The 24,107-nt window shown below is 41.5% G+C and overlaps 1 protein-coding gene across 2 annotated transcripts in view; it reads left to right on the top strand.

Moving 5' to 3' along the window:
- The first annotated feature begins 6,064 nt into the window (after positions 1 to 6,064).
- bahcc1b (BAH domain and coiled-coil containing 1b) overlaps positions 6,065 to 24,107 on the top strand; it is a 72,478-nt gene continuing 54,435 nt past the window's right edge. The window contains exons 1-2 of one of the 2 annotated variants that reach the window (XM_065949975.1): positions 6,065 to 7,529; positions 17,998 to 18,335. In XM_065949975.1, coding sequence (XP_065806047.1) covers positions 18,047 to 18,335 — 289 coding nt within the window. In that variant the 5' untranslated portion in view covers positions 6,065 to 7,529; positions 17,998 to 18,046. Of the gene's footprint in view, positions 7,530 to 14,322; positions 14,517 to 17,997; positions 18,336 to 24,107 lie in introns of those variants that run through there. The other variant, XM_065949974.1, reaches the window with a different exon arrangement.

The raw sequence follows: 24,107 nt of genomic DNA, 5'->3' as shown, positions 1-24,107 counted from the left end.
GTGTGTGTGTGTGTGTGTGTGTGTGTGTGTGTGTGTGTGCGCGGCCGCTAAAGCAAATAAAGGTACGTTTCTCTACATGCATGAGTCAATAAAAGTTTTCTTTTGTGTTCCGCTCTATGATCAAAACCTATCATGAGGATGTTTGTCTGCTGGATGGATTAGCTCTGGGCTCTACAGAAATGTAGGGTTTCTCTAACAACCACATTTTGGTTGAAATAAAACCAAACACAGAGCAATAGTGATTATAAAAAAAAACCCATAAACTATCAATTTTTTTTTAAATGGTACTCAGCGTCCTTTCACCAGCTCATTAAAATTTCTGAACTTTTCAACTCCAGTCCCATGATCAACCACAGCAGTCAGTACACAAGCTATCGTTGTTGGGAGCAAAAAAAAAAATGGCTGCAGTGGATGAAGGAGCTCTGACAAGTGGACAACAAAATACTTCCTGATGTTTGACCTGTTATTTACAATTTACAACAGTTCACTAACCTCATTGGTTTAGATATATAAAAGTTTGAGAATATCCTTGCATTCAGAATTCAAATGTACTTTTACTTAACTACAGCCAGGACATTAGCTTATTATAAAGATTGGAGTAGAAAAAATGGGACTTGACTCTGTCTTATAAGGTCTAGCTTTAAGGTATTCAGGCAAATAACAGAGATCCAGGAAGTCAACAAGATGTTAAATAATGAGCTTTAGTCTTGCTTTAAAACTTCATACAAAAAATATAAAGACTGAATAAGATTTTTTTTAAAACATCCTCACACGATTTCATCTCAAAGCATTGAAAACCTGAAACTCTGTAATAATTACTAATTAGAGGAAGAACCAGTTTATCTTCTTTAAGTGATTATTGTTGAATATTGATTGATGCAGATGTCGGGGGTTGACTGTGGTTGTCTATTTTTCCACTAACTGAGTTTAGTTTAGGCTCTTAATAAGGAGTTGTTTGGGCTGCGGGCAGCTGTTGTTCATTTCTGCTAACGCTCTTATATGAATATTTAACATGTTTTCGCTTCAGACCAGGACTTCAGCTAACGTTATGTGAGTATGTTAACTGCTAACCAAGACATGGATAGCAAAGCATTTAGTGCCTCACCTTTCAGTGACCTATAGGCGGGAGTTTTGTGATGGCGGGAGAGGCTCTGAACATAAAGGACTACACAACCCTCATCGTCACATGTAGCGCTGCAAAGTACAGAGCAAAGCAGTTGTCAATCGGAAACGCCCGACAGTGTTGACTAAGAGTGTAGAATTGTTGCTATTTGAGCTATAGATACCTGCATTTATTTCAGATTTCCTGTTTTTCTACTATCCACCGATAGTACCACTTGTTGAATTACCTGCTGCGTTCTCAAATCAGCTCACAATGATCTCATGCGGGGCATTTTATTTGGGGCCTAGCAGGAATAATCCCGGGTAAAGTTGGGTGAAAATTGTGTCCATTTGCATTAACTCATGCTGCTCACCTTAAAATGATTGTCTCATATTGCCCTTTTTGATCGCCTCGTTGCTGATTACTTATGACAGATTTTGATGACTGGTTCATTTTTGTGATTACTGTATTTATGTTTATTGTTGTTAAGTGTTTTATGTCTGCTCGCTCTTGTAAAAGAGATTTTTAATCTCAATGAGACTTTTTCCTGGTTAAATAAAAAAATAAAAAAATACAAAGTGTAGCAGTATTCTCAAGGTTTTTGTGCGTGTGTGAAATCACCATGAATCAGAAACTGTATTTTTAACAATGAGAATCAGAGACAGGGACTTTACTCCATGTTCTTGTGAAACCTAAATCTGCAAATCTGTTCAACTAAGAATCACCTAGAGATAACCAATGCCCTGAAAATCATCAGATCCATCCTTGTCTAATTTCTTATTAAAAAGTGAAAGGACAGAATCTAGTGCTTCCACTTAACACAGTCAGCATCTCGCTCTGCGCCTGAGTTTTCCAAACGCCTGATATTCAGGTGATGTTTACGCTCACTAGCTATATCTACAGCTACACACATTTCTTCATCGGTTTTTAAAAGGATACATTTGGTTCAGAATGGCAAGAAGAAAGGAAGAAAGAAATCGAGTAAAAAGTGAGTCGACCTTTTGCAGCTTGAACTGATTGGACGAGTGTGAAGTTGACCTTTGACCTCAATGCTGGGCCTAAAAAAATCATGTTCTGACACACACTTCCCCATTTTCTTCTCTGAGTGGAGATCACATGACTCCTCGGTTCGTTCCATGCCAGGGCCGCGTGATGCTTCTGCAGATGTGGACGAGGAGAAGAAGAAGAAAATTGTAAAGGGAGAAAAGAAGTTTTTTAGTGAAAGATTGGACGAAGAACAAGGGCTGGGGGGGGCGATTGACACGGGGAACAAGCGAACGCGTCAGCAGACTAGCAAGGAGGGAACTAGGAAGGCGGGGGTTTTACAAAGCTAGCTTTGTTTCTGTTCTGGCTGCAGCATTAGCAGCTGCAATAAAAAAAAATAAAAAAATAAAGCTTAGAGAGGAGAGGATGGATGCACGGTAGGGTGGGGGGGGGGGGGGGGCAATGACTTTTAAGAGATGTCTCTGTTTGTTGCTTCAGTTTACGCTGTCGTTTAAAGCTGCTTGGTAAAATATGCACACACACACATAACTCACAGAGAGATGAAGACCTACATGGCAGTGTCAAGATAAAGAACCCACTGTCTGTCCACTGATGTAACGGCCTTTTATGACTGATATGCATTACTATATGAGAGCGGAGATGAAAGATTTTAGTGCCAAATCCCAGAATGCTTTGCTCTCTTAGCTCACTCTTTGTGGCTGTATCAGTTATGCAGCTATGTTCACCTACGAGGTCACCGGGCCTCTATAAACGTGTGTGTGTGTGTTTCCATACAGGCTACTGTGTGCGTGTGTGCGTGTGTGTGTGTGTGTGTGTGTGTGTGTGTGTGTGTGTTTCCATACAGGCTACTGTGTGCGTGCGTGTGTGTGTGTGTGTGTGTGTGTGTGTGTGTGTGTGTGTGTGTGTGTGTGTGTGTGTGTGTGTGTGTGTGTGTGTGTGTGTGTGTGTGTGTGTGTGTGTGTGTGTAGCCTTCAGGGCTCACAACGTCCATTCTCCAAAAGTCACATGACTGTGCAAACTGCTAAAAAAGCGGCACCATCTTCAGGTCCGGTGGCACCTTGAAGTGTTTTCCATTTGCCAAAAAAGAGGAGTTGGCCTCAAATTGGAACCAGAAACAGGTTTAGCGTCTGATTCTTAACCTATCGCAGCTGTGTCACACACAAACACACATAACAGGGGTCCTCACACACACATGCAGTGCCTGAAGAGGGTTAAGAGTGAGCAACTGTATTACACCACAGCAAATGAGAAGCATCACATCCAGAGGAGTAAATCTCCAACATTTGTCCACGTTTATCAATAACCACCATATGTGTCCAACATCACGCTCGGCTTAAAAAAGCTCTTGTCAGAAACACATGCTAAATGTTCCACAGGACAAGTATTGTCTTTTTTTGCAGCTGTTGTGTTTTGTAATGACTCGTACAGATGTTTCCTGTGTAAATGTGTTTACTGCATAATCACAAACAACTTAGAAAATCATGCTATTTGATGTTTTTTCCCACAAAGCACAAAAAAAGGTGTTCTGTTGGAGAAATGGGGCAAATAGAGAAATAAGAGCTCCAACAGGTGCTGCATGTGTTAAAATCCACTCTGAGTGAAGGAATCTAAGCCACCTGACACCTCTGATAGTATCTCACTAAGCTGTGTTTGTAGCCAACACAGGCGGAGAGCAGGAGTTTGAGTCAGTGACCGGCCTTGTTTGGGACGCTTCTAAATGAGAGAAGAGGAGGGGTCGCGTTTCAGGCTGCAGGCGACAGTTTGAATGCAGCACAACTGTCCTTCATCAGGGTTGAAGTAGATGGATGAGTGAGTGCGAGGATGGCATCTCTTTAACCGGTTCTGTAGAAGGCCGGTTTGTGTGTGCAGTCGAGGCTCTGGCTGAAAGACGAGGACCAGAGGTGTCGCAGCTATGTCAGGAAGTAAACCCAAAGGGGTTTCCAGAGGCCTTGCTGTAAAAGTGTTTTATTTATTGAAGCCATTTTAGTTTAAATATGAAGAACACTTAGCTACTGTGAGGAGTTTCTAGTTGGTTATGAAACAGACTGAAATCAGTACTGATGCCTCTTTGTGTAAAGCAAATGAGACTATCAGACTGATTATTTCTGTATTTTTATTATTAATTCACCAAAATAAGTCAAAACTAGGGTGGCCAAAACGATAACAAAATGCAATTGCGCTTAATAGCTACATTTTGCTTGCATTGTAATTACATGTTTGAAATTCCATTATTTCTGATTTTTAAATAAAAGCTTGTCAAGCTTTTATTTTGAACTTTTTTTTACTGTCTTAAGCTGAGAGTACTTTGTGTTGCTGTTTGAATTCAACCCTGCTTTTATTTTGGAATATAATAAGGACCCTCTGGTGGATTTAAAGGTTACAACATTAACTTAACCAAAAGGAACTCGTAACAAAGTGACATGTTTGATGTCATAAGGTGGATATTAATTTGGACTCGTCGACTGAGCTGTCTGGGAAATTAAATGAGACACTCGAAGACCGAGCAGTGTCGTTCTTTTCCATCACTGTGACTACAGGGAGACACTGCAGAGCCTAATCCACGGCCTGCCTAAAGGGACAAAATACATATACAATAGACATTTTATTTCAATGAACTAGTAAATGCTGACACCCACAGTAAAAACCTTATGTAAAAAAGATGTTTAAAAGAAAATGGGTTACTTTAAACAGAACAAAAAAACATGAATATGATGGAGTCATAAAGGCTTTAAAAGTATTACAAGATAAATATGTAATAGTTTTTTTATGGTTGATGCAATTGGTATTATCTGGAAAACTATGAAATGACATAAATTGAATGTCGATATGAAAGAATGCACAAAACATCTGTGCAGAAAAAGTGTCAAAAGTGCATGAATACTTTCAGTGAATGGTTCTGAGTAGAACACAGTCTGTGTATCATAATCTGAATTGTATTAATTTAGAATTGTTCTGTATCATCTAGAGATTTATGAAAATTCAGGATTTACTAACTGCAAAACCCACAATGCATCAGACCAGGCCATTAGGAACAAATTAAGGTCACTTACTGAGTAGGCGGGGTCTGCCGTGACCCTCCTACTTCCCCTTCCCATAAATCCTTTCAAAGGCAAAGCCAAAACCAAAGTTGAAGGATTTATGTGTATTGTTGCTTTTGGTTCTTGAGAAGAGTTTCTATTTTTCAACACAGTGAAGAGTGCAGCCCTGGTCTGGGGAAAGGCCCGAGCACAATCACACACACTTTGAACTTTGGCAGTTTGTTTAGGGTGGATTTGCCTGCTGGGGCTGGTAAAACATTTTTCTTGTTGTTGGATGGAAATGTTTGCTGACCCCCAAAATATAAATAACAGATCCAGGGAGAGATTTTGTGGGCTGAAACAAAAATAATTCAAATGGTGTTTTGTTTAAAGATTAAATCAGGAGAACAAATCATCTGCAACATCTGGTGGGCTGATTTGAATTTTCTTGTTATGACATGCAAATTAATTCAACATTTGTCTAAAGTTCTGTAAAAAAATATTGAGTTTTGACTTTTTCATTATTTTGTTTCTTTTTTTATTTAGATTTAAAGTTGTTATTCGACATTTGTAGTTTCTGATGAGCTCATTTGTAGTTTTCTGGGAGCCTGGAGAGGCAGACTGATTACAACAGTTATTCTAATAGAAGCTGCATCAAGCTGCATTTCCAACGATTTGAAATAAGCTGACAGAAACCTGTTCCTCATTTTCCCTCAGACCCCCTGGTCCCGCCTCTCAGGGGGCGCCCTCAGGTCCCCGCAACCCAATTTGGGAATCCCCCCTCCTCCTTTAAAGAACCCCACAGGGCTTCTGGCCCCGCTCCCGCACCCGAACGCGGCGATGCAGGGGTTAACGGTGACGTGGTGCTCCTGAAGCGGTGACCCACGGGGGCAGCAAGAGGGGGCTGCAGGGGGAGAGGAGAAAGCCGAGGCTGGGGTCCCGTTTGGGAAGGAAGGAGGGGAGAAGACTCGCAACAACCGCTGTGTTTTTGTCTTTATTTCCAAAGTGCAGATTCTTCCAGCGGCTCGTTTGTTTTACGCATCTTCAGTAAAACACGAATGTAGTGATTTTATCTACTTTACTGCACTGACTGTTTCCAATCATTTCTTTTGATTCTTTGTTTTCAGATCGAAGTACCGAAGCAGACCGAGCTTTTTCTTTCCGCGGAGCGAGAGCTGGAGATAAATTCACTTTTACGCACAAACTTGTCCGGATCGTTTGGACTTGATCAGAGGCTGCGGGGCAAAGCGCGCAGAAAAGCTGTGGACTCTTTAACGCCTGTGCTAAATGTTTATGGTGCTCTCTTACAATTCAACCCGTGTGTCGGCTGGTCGGCCATCCCCAGAACAAAATGCCTCAGAAACTCGCTAAAGCATGTAAATATAGCAGACATTAAATGCTGCAATTATTAAAAGGTGGGTAAACTGTTACCTCCAGGCGGCAACTGGGACTCAACTCTCGCCACTTTAACAATTACCAGTTGGATTTCAGAAACTATGCGTCTACTTTATTATTTATGCAAAATTCAAATAGATTCAGATAAATTAAACCCTGATTTTCCAAAACAACATGGTTGAAGTTTAGATAAATTATTTCGCCAAACCTCGGTTACCATTTGAAAAAAACTTTGGTAGTTTTGTGCAGATCTCGTGTTATCAGATAGATGAACGTGGACGGAATTAGGCCTCTTTTTTTCCCCTCCTCCAACTCTTACATGCTTGGATTCAGTTACACACAATAAAAAAATGCGAAAATAAAACAAAACAAATACAATTATGGATAGAAAAAATGTGTGTCTGCGTGCGTCTTGGTGCGTAAAAGTGTTTGAATCTTGAAGGTTATAATGGTGATGATATGAGTGGGTGTATGTGTAACAAGCTTGCTCGGTGATGTCCCTTTGCCCCCTCCCCTGATTGAGAAAAAAAAAACAGAAAATACGAGAAAGCTCCCTTCTTCTCTCGACAAGACGACTGAGAGACGAGAGAGTTAGATAGTAAAGAGAGAGAGAGAGGGGAGTTTATCCATCAATATCACTTTAATGTCAGCAGCTCAGCTGCATTGTGGGAGAGAGAGAAGAGGGTAGAGAGAGGAGACGCGTCATCCAGACATAAATTTGCAGTTATACAGCCTCATGGAGACTCGCATCTGCAGGATCCGGAGCTTGTAGTCGGGAAAACCCCTCAGTGGATAAATCCAGCAGAGAGCTAACGTTAGAGGAAGCGGAGAGCTATTTAAGTCTTTACATGTGAACACTCCGGATACAGCGTGTATAGCAGAAGGATTTTTTTTACCCCCTGAGTTGACGAGTTTGTTGAAGGAAGTAAGACTGTTTTATTTTTCCTTTTTTTTTTTTCAATTTAGTCCATAATTGCAAACCTGTGCTGATGGAGACGGTTGTGTCATAGGTAGGTCCTGGATTTTATTCTTTAGTTTTATTTCTCAATGGAAGACTTTAAACATTTTATATGCTATTTGTTTTGTTGAGATTTGAAACTTTATTAAATGTATAATTTCAGGATACGTGAAATAAACTGAACGGTAAACGTAAGGTTTTTGGTTGAATCGTGAACTGACCGGGGTCAAATGTAAAACAATAAATGATCACATGGTTTGCATAGTCTTAAACAAAAACTTATAATGTTTTATCACTGATGACAAAATAGGCATTAGCCTACTTATGAGTGAAAATCTTAATTCCTTAAAGTTATTTTTTAGGGGAAGGGGGTTATCAGATGGGGCCCTTTGAGGGGGCATGTGCCAATTTCGCGAAGCACACACGCGCGGTGATTGAAGCATGTAAAGTGTAGCTCCCTTTAGTTGACCGACTCTACTATTGGGTGTTACAGTATGTCTGGCTTACTCGGGTTATATTAAGTTACACGGTGACACTGTTTGAGGATACACAAACTCCCATAGACACATTGAGCTATTGGCAGTTTGGCCTTATAAAAGTCCACGAGAGATGACGTCTTTAATGTCACAGTTTGATTTCCAGTGAAGTTTAATAAAAACGGGGAAATAAAGACAGAAGGGGCGTATCCATTTGATAGAACCTGTAAAAAAAAGTCTTACACGACATTATCTCAGTCTTCTCTTTCCCTTTACTATCACATATCCAAAATGATGCGAGTAATCAAGGTAACTTCTAATTAAGCCTAATAGTGAGTTCACCCCATGTTTCCTAAGTTGTGCACATAGGTAGAAGAATATTGGCTGCAGAGAGTGTAGAAACGTATTTTAGTAATTCTGTTACGCTACAGTGTTCAGTGTCCGTTTTACATGCTTTATTACTTATTCTGAGTTTGTGTCTTGTTATTACTTTAAATGTTATTTTACAGAGAATGAACATTTACTTCATCATACATGTCTTTCTTGTAGCAGGGAATAAAAAGAAGCAAAAGTATGTATTGTGAGTTTTATAACGTCATTGTTAAACTTAATTTGTATTTATATTCAAATTAGGTTTTATTCAATTTAGATACAATACAATTTCATCATTCAGATCATTTCATAAATCCTCATTTTCTGTGGCTTATAAAAAAGTTTGATTTTATCAGATACTTCATGCTCAGTACTAACTGTCTTTTCCTCCTGCAGTAAGTCACACACACTGCTGTTGGTGATATTTTAGCCTCAACTCAAAATGAATTCATTGTGAGGATTCTTTTAGGAGATCATCCAGAGACATAATCCCTTCAACCAAACATCTGACAAAAAACATGAATGAACAGTGAAGTAACAACCTTTACAAGTGGACAGCATTTTAAATATCTCTTTCCAAATAAACTTTTCAGACATCTCTTTTTTCCTCCCTGCGTGTGTCACTCAATGCACGCTATGGGTTACTGTAAAAGTTATGAGTCATACAAAGAGCTTTGTTGCAAAAATAAGACTTTGTTATTGTCAAAAGAATCAGTTGCACCTACATCTATATGGAGTTGAATTGCAGGAGGGTCTGCTGACCTCTTGACCCCTGGCCTGTAGTAAGAGTTACAGAGTATTACATTATGATTACACTATAACATTTGCTGTCAAAATTCACAACGTTTTACAATCTTTGCTGCTTGGACAAACAAGAAAACCGAATGTGTTGCCTTTTATTTCCTTTGGTGTGTGTGTGCACACAGCCACACATTCTGCCAGGGATGGACTGTTTGGGCGACACACACGCTGTCACACGTCAGGCACACGATATAGGCTACTTAATCCCATTATTTGCGTGTATAATATCAACATTTCACTGGCTGTTAACATCACATTCTCCTCCCTGCCTGAATATAAACCACATATAAAGCTGCACGGTGCAAACAGGCGCGGGACGGCACGCTATACGGCTGTTTACGTTCAAATGGTAATGATAATTAAAGCCTCCACCTGATGGCGTATAAATAGATGGTGGTGCTTTCGCTTCATCTATACAGGCCTGCTGGTGGTTACAGCTGGATATATGGCTGTGTGACAGGTACTCATTTGGTGTCGAGCCATTCCCACCTCCACCATCATCATCTTCTTCGTGCACTGCACCATCATCATCATCATCTACATCTGAAGGTGTCTGGAGCTTTTATTTTAAAAGCAATTCAATCAAGACAATCTAATTGTGTGATGTCCACGCGGTCACATTTCCTGACCTGAGCTCCCTTGAAGAATATGATCACACAAAGCTGCACACTGAGAAGGAAAAGGTCACGTTGTTTGTGTCCAGTCTTCTCCTGACTCCATCACAAACGGTTAAAGATGCCCTCGTTGTTCGTTGAGTTTCCATATTTACAGTCTTTTGGGCTGTAACTGTTCCCACATCCCCGCTGCTACACGCCCAGAGTGGACAGAGAGAGCAGCCCTGTTTTCCAGGCTTGGCAGCAACTATATCTCGTTATGTGCTTTTCCATATAGCTCCATTGTCTATAGTGGTTGCACCACCTTTAGATAGTCGTTTCTCTGCTGTCCGGCTCCTGTTTGGCTATTCACATCGTTAAAGGGCCATCAGAAATATCTGGTGGGGGAAAGGGCCAGTTGCCCCTGCATGGGCGGCCTCCCGTGGAGACAGCTCTCCATTTGGAGCTCATTTAAAAAGCAGCCTCGCCAATGTGTTTCCCGTTGACTGTGAATTATGTTTTTTTTTCTTCATGTGATCCTGCTTAGACGTTCAAAAGTTTATTCAATTAATTTTGGGGATGTAGAGGAGCTTTACATGCACTTTTTGTAATGTGCGTAAAATGGCTATACCTTTATTTTTTTAAAGGAGACATAACTCTTCATAAAACTCCTAAACGGATGCAAGTCAAGTTGAAAAATATACAGTCGGACCCTGAAGCTGGACTATAAATAACGACTGTTAGACTACCAGTGTATGTTTTAGTAAGTTTTCCATCGCTTTATCTCCATGTCTCATCCCGGGCTGAGGAAGAGAGCTCGCGCACTGGTCTAGTGTGAGCGAAAGGGAAGAGGGGGGAGGGAAAAAAGAAAGGGAAGAAGGAAGCGAAGAAGGGAAGGTGGAAAGTGTCAGTCAGGAACGCTTCATTGCTCGAGGACAATCCTTGCGCAGGACCGGTCTGTTTCAAGAGCAATCAGTCAATCCGCATTAATTACCCCCCCCCCCCCCCCCCCCTCCCCCTTCTTGTATTGGGTAGTTCGCGCTGGCACACGGACCACGGGAGGCTGGGGTGTGTGTGTGTGTGTGTGTTATGCTTTCTCTCCCTCTGCACACACTCATCCACGGACACAGACACACTCACACACCCAGCCCCCACCTTTTAAGTGAAAAAGAACCAATAAAAATCAAGCCATAAAAGGCTTTTCCTTGTCACTAAATAAATTAAATGCAGATTTCTGTTTTAAGTGGCGGACCCCTTTTGTGAGCTGCTGAACGGGATTCTTTATTGTCCCTGTGTCATTAGTGCTGAGGGCAACACTGTTTGGGTAGATAACAGGGAAATGAAGGCATAACTAAATAAATATGTGTATGTAAACGTTTGTTACATTACTTCATACGCTTTATGAACATGTATTACTGACTTCTTCCTTTAACGTGTCGTGGGCAGTGAATCTAAAAGAAAAGTGACAGAATTGATTTCCAAGTTGTTATAGCCTAGTTTGACGTAAAAATCCTGAAAAACAAATTAATCCGTTTGAAAATTACAAAACTTTTTCCTATATTAAAGCTGACCGTGTGAGTTATTAATTTGATGCATTGCAAACTTGTTGGTTATAGTCTTTTAGGGGTCCATACTTCCTGGTTGGCTCTTTGCAAACACGGCGATAAAGCCTTTTGATATGTGCATTTTCTTTATTTAGCCGTTTATACGTTTAATTCATGCTGCACATACTGTACACACAGGCCTTACGCTGTCATCGATGTTTACAATAATTGTTGTTATTTTGTCATCTCAGAGTCAAATCCCTCATCGATATCTTGCAAAAAGCACATTAAGGCTTTTCATAGATCGACCTTTAACATTTCTGTGCGTATGCAAAAATTAAGTGTTGTATAGTTCTTCTGCATCCGGCTGTGTGAGTGTGTTTGTGTCTTCTTGTGTGTGGACACGTGGTCGCTGAAGCCCATAGCAGAGCACTCTGCTCTGCCTTTGGAATGCAAGGCTGCTGGGTAAAAGAGGGTAACGATTATGAAATAACAGACGTGAGAAATCTGCTCACTTTGGCGTATTTGATGTGAATTATAAATGTGTCCACTCATTGTACTGTTTGAATGAAAGTGTTTTTCTTGCACGCGGAGACTTTAGAAGCTTTCTGTGTGTTTCTGCAGATCAGCCTGGGTCGTCTTTGTCCACTGTATTTTGTTTGGGAGGGGGGGGGGGAGGCTGGACCAAGCAGCAAGGAACAGTTTTCGTGTTCTGAGGTGCATATCAGTCCTGGACAAGTGTGTGTGTGTGTGTGTGTGTGTGTGTGTGTGTGTGTAATGAATTTATATTTTACCCAATAACATTTTTTTAAATTAAATATTCAACAAAAGTTTCCTCCGGAAATGTAGGCTATTTACAAAATTGAACTACAACATTTAGACCAATTCATATTTATTTGAATTAAATGCTGACTGTGATAATTTTCTTTACATTTTTAGAAGTCGACTTTATTCTAGGGCAACACTTTAAAAAATTAAAATATCTTACTTGATAACTTCATTAAGCTATTCCCGTTTTCTGATGCAATTAATTTTCCCAATTTAATAAAACTGGTCAAACGTTCAAGCAGCTACGTCAGAGCGGAAATGTCCACTTAATAAGACTATTGAACAGTTGGCAATAAAAAGTTTGAGTCAACATATTAGGTGTAGCACTCAATGAGAGCCGTGTCCTGATGAGTCACCTTCTTCAGTGTTTTAACATGTTGGTGGAAGAATATCATAATGTTGAATTAAATAGACCTTTCCCTCTCTATTCACCGTCTTCTTCACTGTCTCTTCAGTCGACACAAACTTTCTCCTTCCGTGTAAAAAAAAAAGAGCTCTCTCGAATCAGCGGTGGAGCCGTTTTCCGGTTAGTGTTGCCGTTTCTCTCCTCCATTTTCTGAACAAAAGTTGTTATTGCACCATTCCGCGAATGCAGCCTCTATGTTTAAAACAACGTGTAATTTCCCCCTTTTACCGTATTCCCTTTGATTTAGTCACTCTTGACTCTCCTTTTGCTCTGGGGCCAACGGGGTTCGCCGTGGGGGGCGCCTGGAAACCGCTTCTCCTTATCTCCTTTCATCGTTCAGCGCGGGGCCGCCTTGAAACCGCAGGGGCAGTAATTGCTTTTTTCAGGCAGCCCAGTGCGGACTGGCCAGCAGCCAATCAGAGCCTTGTTTACACTCGGTGATTGACAGCACTCTGGCAACGTGCCAGCCAATCGGGAGCGTCGTGGAGCCGAAGCCCCTAGCTTTAACCCTTTGCCTCCTCATATAAACAAACCTGGACGGGAATATTAGCCTATAGGAGCTCATATATTTCGACATGGAAACACACAAGCCCATATCCTTCCACTTTTAATTGACTAAATTAGTGAACCGTGCGCGAGGCTAACCCCGGGGACAGTAATGCTTTCAAATTACGCAGTGATTCAATTTGCCCGTGTTTGTGAATGTGTGTGTGTGACACGCGGAGACAGGTAAGCAGACGCAGTTATAACACGGGAAATCTTCAGTACTGTTGCCCGTTTTTATTAAAATTACGTGTTACTTTGTCTACCCCTTCCCCGTGCTTAGTCTGTCATTTTTTTAAACTTCCTTCTCCATACTAACACTCAGAACTCAAGTTTCTTGTAAGCCAGATTCCTCCCATATTAACTATTAGAGCTTAATTACAACTTAGGAAATGTCTAAGTTAAGACACAATTTGCACTATCAGAGCAGTATCTGCCTTTGAGCATTGCAATGGATAATATTTCATAAAACCATTTAGATTTAATCCCAGTATCTTAATTGATGTCTATTAAATTAACACTTAACTTTATGTCTTACACATATAAGCCATAAATTGCCATTATGTGTAAAAATTACTTAAACCGCAAAAAAAAAAAAAAAAAAAGCATGCATGTCCAATAAATGACTAAAAATATTTTTAGTATTTTAGGAAAAAAGGGGATCTATTTAGCAAAACACATGTAGTGAGGGCGAATTCTCCAAGGAACATCAATAAAACTATCACATCATCTCTGTCACAGAGCGAAATAACGCTTCATTCTGAGCACATTTGAACTGAGCTGTGCTGGGATCACACAGAATGGGTTTAGATGCTGAATGCTCTCCACCCAGTGATCAGAAAGTGGAGGCAGCGCTGCACGGCTCCGGCTCCTCTCCGCCGAGCTGTGCCGCCTTGTCTCCTCACATTTGCTTGTGCACACAGCGCGCCGAAGGGCTGCAAATCAAACGCCCGCCGATTTTTCCTCCGCGGCTCCGGCTGCTTCCGGATTGGCTCGGGGTGTGGGCCAATGGCAGCTCGTGTTTACCGTCAAAGGGGGGAGGAGGAGGAGGAGGGTGGTGGTGGAGGTAAGGGTGTGTGTAGGAAAGGGTAGGGTGGGGCGGTGGTGGTGGTGGTGGTGGTAGGGGGGCGCCTCACGGGCACGCTTTCGTATTGTCGTACTCAAACCAATAGGCCTGCGCGTTCACCCCTCCCCGCGCACACACCCCCCTCCATCCTCCTCCCTCCTCCTCCTCCTCCTCCTCCCGGCGTGTCTGAGTCTCCGGCTGCATGAACGAGCCTCGATTCACTACAAGCCTGAACTTCTACGATGCGTCTCTCCCATACCTCAACTGGGTGCACAGCTCAGTCTGCAGCAGCATAGGATGTAATCAATCCCACATGTTTCACCTCTGCGACTCGGGGATTTCACTTTGAATATTTTTCTACTTTCTCTTTCATTCTACACTGCTCATTGAGCAATGGATATAACTTACCAGTAAGTAGCAAATTATGTTACAGCTCATTTTATTTTATTTTTTACCTTTAGCGTTTGTGCTGCATGTGGATCAGTAGTTCCATTGCTGCATGCAGACTAAAGTCTAATTTTGCCCCTTTTATTTTGAAGGTGATCTATTTAGTTTTTAAATGTCTCCTCTTCTATTCACTGCCATACCTTTAGAGAATGAAAAGTATGATGAGGCTGGTGTGCCTCTTCTATATACATTAGAGAGCAGTCATCGTTAGACAAACTTTATTTACTAATGATCATATTTTCATTAAAGAAGCATGTGTCTCAGTATAAAAATATTTAGAAGGATTTATTCCCACTTTATTTCCAGTCTTTGGTCTCCGAGCTGTTTGGCGATGTATGTGTGTGCGTGTGTGTGTGTGGGTGGGTGTGTGTGTGTGTGAGAGACACTTTCTGATTTGACCTCTCTTCACTTGTGTGTTTTCTAATTCATTCTCTCTACCCCCCCTCTCGATTCTCCACTCCTTTATTTATTACAAATTGTAGATAATTCTTTGTTAGTTTCCCATTGTGTGTGAGCTTGTGTGTGTGCGCTAGAGAGGGAGGAAGACTCAGGCAGTTTTTTATTGCAAACTGCAGTGCCTCCCTCCCCTCTGTCTCTCCCTCTCCCTCTCTCTCTCTCTCTCTCTCTCGGTATGACGGCTGTGCAGACGCCGGGCTGTCTTCGACTCAACCCGGCTTGTCTCTCCTGTTTAGCCGGCTTCTGATCATACCGATTTACCGTCTCCATTATTTTTGTGTGACTTTACGTTATTGCTGAATTGTTGGAGGCAACGAGGTGGCCTCTGAACCGGGCTCACCGTGGACGTTAAAGCCTTTTAATTCCCTTTTTGTCCAAATTCAGGCATTACACATTTATGATTCAAGTCAAAAAGCATAAAACGCGATTATGTTATAACACATGGTCTTATAATTATAATTAATGGCGTTTGCGTTGGGTTCATGTGTGTCGTTTTGAGAAGTATTGGGATAGTTTCGCTGGATGATTTCATAAGGCGATTTGACCCTTTGCGGGGCAGTGATGGTGAAAGTGTGTGAGTCTGGAAGGTGTGTGTGTGTGTGTGTCATATATAGAGAGAGAGAGTTTGAGGTGTGTGTATGGGGGGTTTCGGGAGTCTGGGGTGAATGCAAAAGAAGTCCGAACCCTTCCCACACACACACACACACACACACACACACACACACACACACACACACACACACACACACTGTACAGCAGATCTGCAAATGACCATTTTTCTTCCAAACTGTTACGCACGATCTGCTCACGTCGTTCTGTTTGCACGGCGCGCGATAACACGGGATTTAGATTCAGGGTTGTTAAAATGTGGCCTGAGTGGCTCTCTGTTGACGTGGAATGTAAACACGGGAGGACGTGTGTTTACGTGCTGGAAATTTAAAAATGTATAGAGAAATGTCAGCCGAGAGTGGTGTATGATTGATGTCCCGTAGAGAAGGGCCATTGTTTCTCACAGCCGAGGGGACAGGAGAGAGAGTCCATTTTGCCTTTCTAGTGCGCGTACCTGAATTTCTCTCTGATTTTCCTTTTGGAGTCCTATATGAAGTTAAAAATATGTATTTAACAGGCTTTCCACAAACAAAGGGGAAATTAAATTAGTCACCACAGTGCTCTTACCCTATAAGGCTAAACAAGCTGTTGGGAGTCGTTTGAATATTTTGGATACTTTTTGATATTTGAGTGTCTTGACGCACAGTACACACTCTACTGCAGAGCTGATGAACTTTGGAAATCGCCCTTCCAAACACAATTCCTGAAGTTGGAGTCCTTGAGTAATGTGTGTGTGTGTGTGTGTGTGTATGTGTGTGTGTGTGTGTGCGTAAAGGAGAGCAGAATCTCCGAGCTCATGCAGCCTACATTCTCCTGCACTTCATAAGCCCCTGGTCCACCAGAGCATTTGATATTTTCTTTGTTCCTTTATCGTTGATTCCTGGGAGGTGCTATCAGCATCTACACAGCGCTAGATGGACGTGCCATGCATTGAAAGGCCTAATAGATGGGCTGCCGAGGTGTGTGTGTTTGGCTCTCTCTCTCCCTATCTGAGCGTCACATGGAGCCCTATTTAAGTAAATGACCTGGGCTATAAGGCATACATATAAAGTCGATGATTTCCGAGTCTGTTTCACTCTTTATTGCCTCGCTCTTTCGCTCTGGAGCAGAAAGGTGATGTGATTTGTGTTTGTGATTACAGTGTAGCCTACATATACTGTAAATGTAACAGAGATGGTGTTTTCCACTGCCAGGAGGCGAGAGGGGGGTCGAGGAGTTGATAGAAATAGCTGTTTTTCTGGCCGTTTCCATTAAAACAACAACGCCACAATTTAAAATACTGTATTTTTTTTATATTTTTATAATACAAAAATTACAGTGGAAACGAGTTTGGAGATTAAATTAAAAAAAACGTAGATAAGTATAATCAGATATAATTTATAAACGCCATAGCCTACATCAAACACTATTGATCCAAGGCAGGAATGTGTTTGTGTGTGTCTGTGTGTGTGTATGCGCATGTGTGCGTGTGTGTGTGTGTTTGTGGTTGTGTGTGTAGCTGCTTGGTCTCGTGTCAATCACTTTCCCTTCATTCCTATTTCTTGAATTAAAGAATGAAATAATAGCCGGTTCTGTACAGTGACTCAGCCAAACAGGTATACAGTGGATAAGATTTATTGACAATGGAAAGAAATCCTAATGTACACAAATAACAAGCATAAGTACAGTAATATGTACATTACATACAGTAATAGTATGTTTCTTAATTATGTAAGGTTGAGAAATAGATTTTAAAGGTAAATCTGCACTCTCGCCCAGAAATGTTTTGCGAGTGCGTTTCTTCACATTTCAGCAGGATTCCCCGAGATCCAGCTTGTTTAGTCCTTGTTGCATCTAAAGACTCCACGACTTGTCAATTATATTATTTTAAATATTTGAACTCCTGTACTGTATAGGCTATATGCACCATGTGTTTGTAAAGAAACCTAATCTCACCTTTCCTCTCCAGTTTTTTGCGCTGATAAAGAAAGGTTCCTGTGTGTATTCTTTGCGTCGTGTTTTGGTCACTGAATGAAAGAGGACGAGGAGGCAGGGTGTTGCAAACGCTTAGGAGCAGCGATATGTAGTCGTGGTAAATCCAAATAAAGTCAGCTCCAGCCCCCTTTTTCCATAGGACAGGCGTTATAACCTTCCTGTGCTGGTAAAAATCAGTGGAAACTGCGAATCCGAAAAATGTGGAAAAGTAGTGAAAATCCTTTGCAGCAGGCTTGGTCATTTACAGCGGGGTTTTTTTGTGTATGAAATGTGTATTGCTTTTGTTGTTTGTCTAAACATGAACAGCGACTGTCTCTCACTCCAGCCTTTTCTTCAGCTCTCTACAGCTCTGCCTGGCTCATTATTGTCAGCGCTTTGACGCGTCTCCTGCTCTCTCTTTTGTAGGACATGACGGGGACTCAGTTTCTACCCTGCAAAGCCAGAACTCCGCTCAATGCGAGGGGAGCCCGAAGTTCATAAAAGGGATTATTTTGAATCTGGGTGCCTGAGACCTTCGGTGCCTCCGGATTTTACTTTGGGCGTTTTGGGATTTATCGCTTCTAAAACCGGGATGGAAAGCCGAGATTTCGCTCCTCCGCACCACCTCCTGACGGAGCGGAGCGCGCTGGTGCACGGCGCGGCGTCTCGGATGGCGCCAGGCGGCCACGGCTCCGTGCAGCACCCTGCTCACTTCCAGCCGGGGAAATACTTCTCATCCCACCTCTCCATGGGTCCGCACTCAGGTCAGTTTGGACTGCGGCTCTTTTTTCGTGTGTGTGAATGACAAGTGTGTGTTCAAAAACAACCAGTTACTCTCTTTTGTTTGAAACATATGTTCTCCATACTACAAACTTGGGAAACCTTGAAGCTGTTTGGGACGGACTAGAATTTACTGCAGTGGGAAATCGCTCAGACTTGGTGGAACATTAAGAAATTAGCAAATGTAAGTTTTATGTTTTACTCAATTTCATGAACTGTTTATGACATGGCTGCTTTCTTTAACATAGAAATAAACATAGAAATTATCATTCTGGTGTTTACGTCACGCCATAAAGTGAAACTTGGTTTAAGGAGTGGATTTTTCACCTGATACACATTAGATTATTTGAAAATGAACGGCACACCTCCCGTTTTTGTCTTTGACATAAAATATATCATAATGTTAGGAGTATTTGGGATTATTCATTTTTATTATTTAGGGATTATTGGGCGTTTCCAGTGGCATAATCTCGTCATAGATTTATATGGTTTTTATCAATTAGGAAAGTACTAATCATTGCCATTTGATGTAATTAATTAGAATTGGGTAATTCAACTGCTTATATTTCCCATTAAACAATAAATTAAAGCTATTAGCTGATCGAGTCCCTCGTTTCCAAAGTGTCTCTGAGGCTCCAGGAACATTGTGGTGGTATAGCCTACTGGTGGTGCTGGTGCTGGTTTGTACTGGTCCCAAACTGGGGGTCGCATTGGTTTTGGAGAGGGAGGGGAGCTCTGGCTAATGGAGGTGCGGGTAATACCAGAAAATCCGGTTTCTATATCGAGCGGGGACGTGACGGGGTGCGAATGGGTTGACAGTGCATGCATTAGATTTAACAAGTAGCTTTGGTATCCTGTCTCAATAGGAGAGGGGGGGGGGGGGGGTGGAAGGTGTGTGTGCGCGCAGAGAGAGAGAGAGAGAGAGAGAGAGAGAGAGAGCGAGCCTGGGCTGGGATTCATATAGTGGACTAACGGGATGAATGTATGTAAACGTTCCCAATGAGAAATCTCATTAATTATCGTTTGCTAATGCGGCGCTTTCTTTAAATAGACGTTAAGACTCGGGGTCTACGTGTAAGATCCACACATCCTCTGTCTACATCATATTTGCATATTCATTAGTTCTACACAACAGCAAGCCCGACGCAGACGTCCTGTACAGAAATTAAAGTCGACACTTTCTTTTTTCTTTTTTTTTATTAGATTAAATCTCGTTGGGACAAAACGTAAAACTCGACACAGCGTTTGCAAAAAGAAAAAAAAAAAAAAGAAGCTGGACTGGTTCTGGTTCCGTGTTGGCTGCTTCATAATGGAGATTGATTAATAGGCTGAATGAACTTGTGATATGATATGATCCTACTCTCCCCATGGCTCTGAAGTTTAGAGTTCAGTTGTTGCTTAATGCTGTTTTTATTCTAATTTCACCACAACTGTTGTGTGCATTAAGGCTAATTGTTTTTTTTAATTTAAATCTGTAAAGTAATTTAACAATATCAATTAGACTAAAAGTATAACATAATTATATATAATCTTTCATAATTTATTATTTTTTTCAAATACATTCTTAAATTGTACAAACGTAATCGTCTATACACTATAAATATTTAATTGTTAATTTAATGTAACCAAAATATAGGCTGTGTATTATTCTGTTATAAATGCATTTATGATGGTATATTACATATTAAATAATTGACATAATTATAGATTTACATGACACTATATTTGAAGAAATTATAAAATTATTCCAAACGCATAATACATTCTTTTTTTTGATAAAATATTTTGTATATTTCACGAGACAATTTACTGCATGTCTACTTTAAATTCAACTGATGGGATTGGACCAAAAATGTCTGATTTTTTTTTTTTCCAGAGATAGTGGGACAAACAATCTTACCTTGCGTGACAATTTAAACCGATTATCTTACCCTTAAACTACTATTGCTACCCGGTGACAGGTATTATGCTCCAATTTAAAAATGATTCTGTAATGTTGAAAGGGGGGGGGGAAAGCGTAGTAATGCAGGCTGATAATGCTATTGAAATATATTCAAGAGGGCCTCTCACTGGGTCTCAAGGTGCATGACACTGTATTGAGATTCCAGATATCCAGACTCTCCATGCATGTCCCTGATGGGGTTTTGACTGACATGATGGGCATAGAGGATTGTTGTTTTGGGATGGGGGTTGGGGCTCATGTGTGTGTGTGTGTTTGCTGGGAGGTTAGAATGGGGGTTACCTTTGTGCCTGTCCCCCTTAGAGATTCAGAAAGCTGTATGCCTGGCCCTAGGCCTCAGCACAGGGGGTTGATATGATGTGGGGTTGGCCATACCAGGGCAGGAGGGGGGTTACAATGGGGGGTATGTTTCAGATCTTTGGAAAGAGAAACACACACACCGACACACTTTTTTTTTTTTTTTTACCTTTACACCAGACAGAACCATGTGTGCTGCTTACAGAAATTCAAAGTATACAAAAAAAACCTCTCATTCTGTCTGTTTCTTCATTTCCCAGAAAACGTGCAATCCATCAATTTGCCGAAGCCTCTTATTTAGATCAGCATGGTGTCTGCTTGAATATGGTCGCGCTTGACAAGGTGATGGAATGACAGGCACATACCAACGCCATAAGACGCAGCCCCCCATCTGATAAAACCTCACAATGATATTACACAGGCGTTTAGATTACTGATAAGAGCAGTGGGAAAGCCTTTGTCTCTCTTTCCCCTCCTTTTGCTTTCATTACACTCTCTCCCTCTTTCTCGCCCCTTTTCTGTGATGTTAGCCCCTGGGCAGTAGTTCTGCAAGTGTGTGTGTGTTTATGTGTGTATATGTGTGTGTTTCTGATTAAGATTAGGTTTAGCTTGCAGAAGCACAGGTGTGCAGTATTATGGAGGGCGTGGCAGAGCTTGTCATTGAACAGGTGTGTTACTTCCCAGACAGCAGACGGTTTTTGTTTACATGGCTGTGTGTGTGTGTGTGTGTGTGAGAGAGTGTGTTTGTGTGTGACCTAGTAATACAGACGGAAAGGGCCTATGTTCATATAACATGCATGCACACATTCACAGCTGCACAGTCACACACCATGCATTGTGTTTGCATAAAAACATTCTTAAGTTTTGGTTAGACTAGATAAACCCGACACCACTTTGTTTTTTGCCTCCCTTCCTGACTTTTTTTTTCTATTCTATTCCTCTTCTTACTTAATACTCGGTCTTGTTTGAGAAGAACAAGATCCTGCAGTGAGATTCTCCTTTTCTTGCAGATGATGTATTTATATGTGTGTGTGTGTGTGTGTGTGTTGATGCATTTGTCATGATGCTGTCAGTTAACCTCCTCCTCTCTTGAAAGTTTTCCTTTGATCGTCATGGCAGCAGAGGCCAGACTTCCCCTTTCACCCACCTACCTGCACACGCACTTTCACACACACACCGAGTTGCAGGACGTGCAGAGTAAAATGGTGATTTGTGTTTATTTGTGTATTCCTGTAAGTTTCTTTGCACCTTCACGAACTAGAGGCATATAGGTGGAACAGAACAGTAAAGAGTACCACTATGTGATAGGGCAACAAAAAGATTGGCTCCATCAAAAGACGTAAATAACCAAGAGTAAAAGAGAATACGAGCATGTAAATGATAGATGGATGGAGCAGGGGGAAGAGAGGGAGGAGGAGGAGGAGGAGGAGGAGAAGTGGGAGTAGAGAGGCTGAATGTTTCCACCTGGTTGGTAATCCGGTCAGATTACCACCGCCTGACGGCACCCACTGGCCGCCATCCCCGACTCCTCAGCCTGCCGCCTCCGCTGCCTCTCAAGAGTGCGAGAGAGTGAAAGCGAGAGAGAGGAGGGGTAGATGTGTATGTGTGTGTGTGTGTGTGTGTGTGTGTGTGAGATGAGTCAGCAGTGGATGAGCTTCAGACAGACCCAACCCCCCCCCCCCCCTCACTCTCAGTAGCACTGTACCCAGGGTACAAGGGGGCACATCCTCGGGTGCAGCGTGCAAGACGACCCCCTGTGTGGAGGAGGCAGCTGGTGGAGGCTGCGAGAAGCCAGGATGTGATTGGACGCAGAGAGGAAAGAAGAAGAGTGCACACTGTCAATTCGATTAAATTCCATAATATAACAATGAAAATGGAGTTTTCAGTTTTAGGTCAATAATGCACCAACGCAGTGCAGGGTTAATTTTACATTACACCCATTTGGGACAAAATAGCTGAAGATGTTCTTTGTTTTACCAAGACTTATTTTTCTTACAATACTGATGGTTTGCTCAGTGCTGTTATGCTTCCAGAGGGGCGGTGTTGTGAGAAACCAAAGACCAATGGCGACTGACAAGGTGCAGAAATATTAACAGATTTATTTATTTTTGGGCTTTTTTGTGTGCCTTTAATTGAGGAATAGGACAGTGGATAGATTCAGAAATCAGGGAGAGAGAGAGTGGGGAATGACATGCGGGAAAAGAGCCACAGGTGGGATTTGAACCTGGGCCGCCCGCTGGGAGGAGCAATGCCTACATATGGACCACTGTGCCACCAGCGCCCCATATCACCAGATTTTGCACAAAAATGACTCTGCTAGCATCTACTGCCAGATGTAGGGACAACTTTTGGCGTTAGATGAATTTATTTATTTGTATGCAAGCCTGACAGATAACTCGAGTTAGATGACTTTCTGCAGCTGGTTAAGCTGCTCAACATGAGACAACGATGACACCGATAACAGTCTAAACGTTACGTCCCAATCTGTAATGAATAACATCTGTAACATCTGCAGGGATGAACACTCTGCTTCTTGCTCGGTTACTCTCTCTCTTTTTTCTCTTCTTAGCATCTTGCGTCACCTCCACCCTCTCCTCTTCTTCTTAGTTGTTGTATCAAAACAATACAGAGACGGGCTAACTGACTCGTGCTGGAAAGCTGTGTGCACTTACATAGTGCTATAAGATCTGTGGACATAGAAGAGACGCTCCTCTGCTAGTTGAAAGTTGTTGAACTATTTGATCAATTTAAAAAAACTACTATTTAAAGATGGAAAAAGTTACGTAACATCGCTTTAACCCCAACTAAAATATGTTACAGTTGCTTCAGGTATTTAAAGGCAAACTTCGGCTTTTTTCCCCGTAACTTTACGATGTAGCGGAAGTCCCCTTCGCAGTTTTTCAAAATAAAAGACCGGAAATAAAGAGAGTGAGGCGTAAGGCAATTAAAAAAAAAAAGCATCACAGAGCAGTTTTGAATCTGGTTTTTAGAGCTAACTGGGTTACTCACAATGGATGTTCATAAAGTTAGTGTCTAATTATCTTTTGTAACTTTGTCTTGTTGTATGATGTGTCAGCTAACATTAGTTATTGGACATTAATTGAAACAGAATGTGTTGATTTGCTAGAGGGTGGTAATATACTAACATTACAACACCCACACTTTTAAAATCACTGCTGCACCCCTGAAACCAACTAACACTGCAGTGATGTTACAAATACGACTGACAATTTACCTCGCATTGCATCAAAGTGTAAAAAAAAAACAAGGCTCAATAAATGACGTCACGTTTTCACAAAACCTTTGCTTACCATAAGAGAAAGGCTTTGTGAAGTCTGATGAGGTTTTCAGTATGGATTGTGAATCATGAAATACACTTGGTCACTTCTTGACAAACACATGTTGATGATAGAAAACATTAAGGATGTATTTGTTCCATTATTTTTTAGAGTAGAGTGTATTTGGGCAATGATTTGTGGTGTTCATTAGGAATATTTTA

The sequence above is a fragment of the Labrus bergylta genome, chromosome 21 (assembly GCF_963930695.1).
Source record: "Labrus bergylta chromosome 21, fLabBer1.1, whole genome shotgun sequence".
Lineage (NCBI taxonomy): Eukaryota > Metazoa > Chordata > Actinopteri > Labriformes > Labridae > Labrus > Labrus bergylta.
This window is presented reverse-complemented; position numbering and strand designations above follow the sequence as displayed.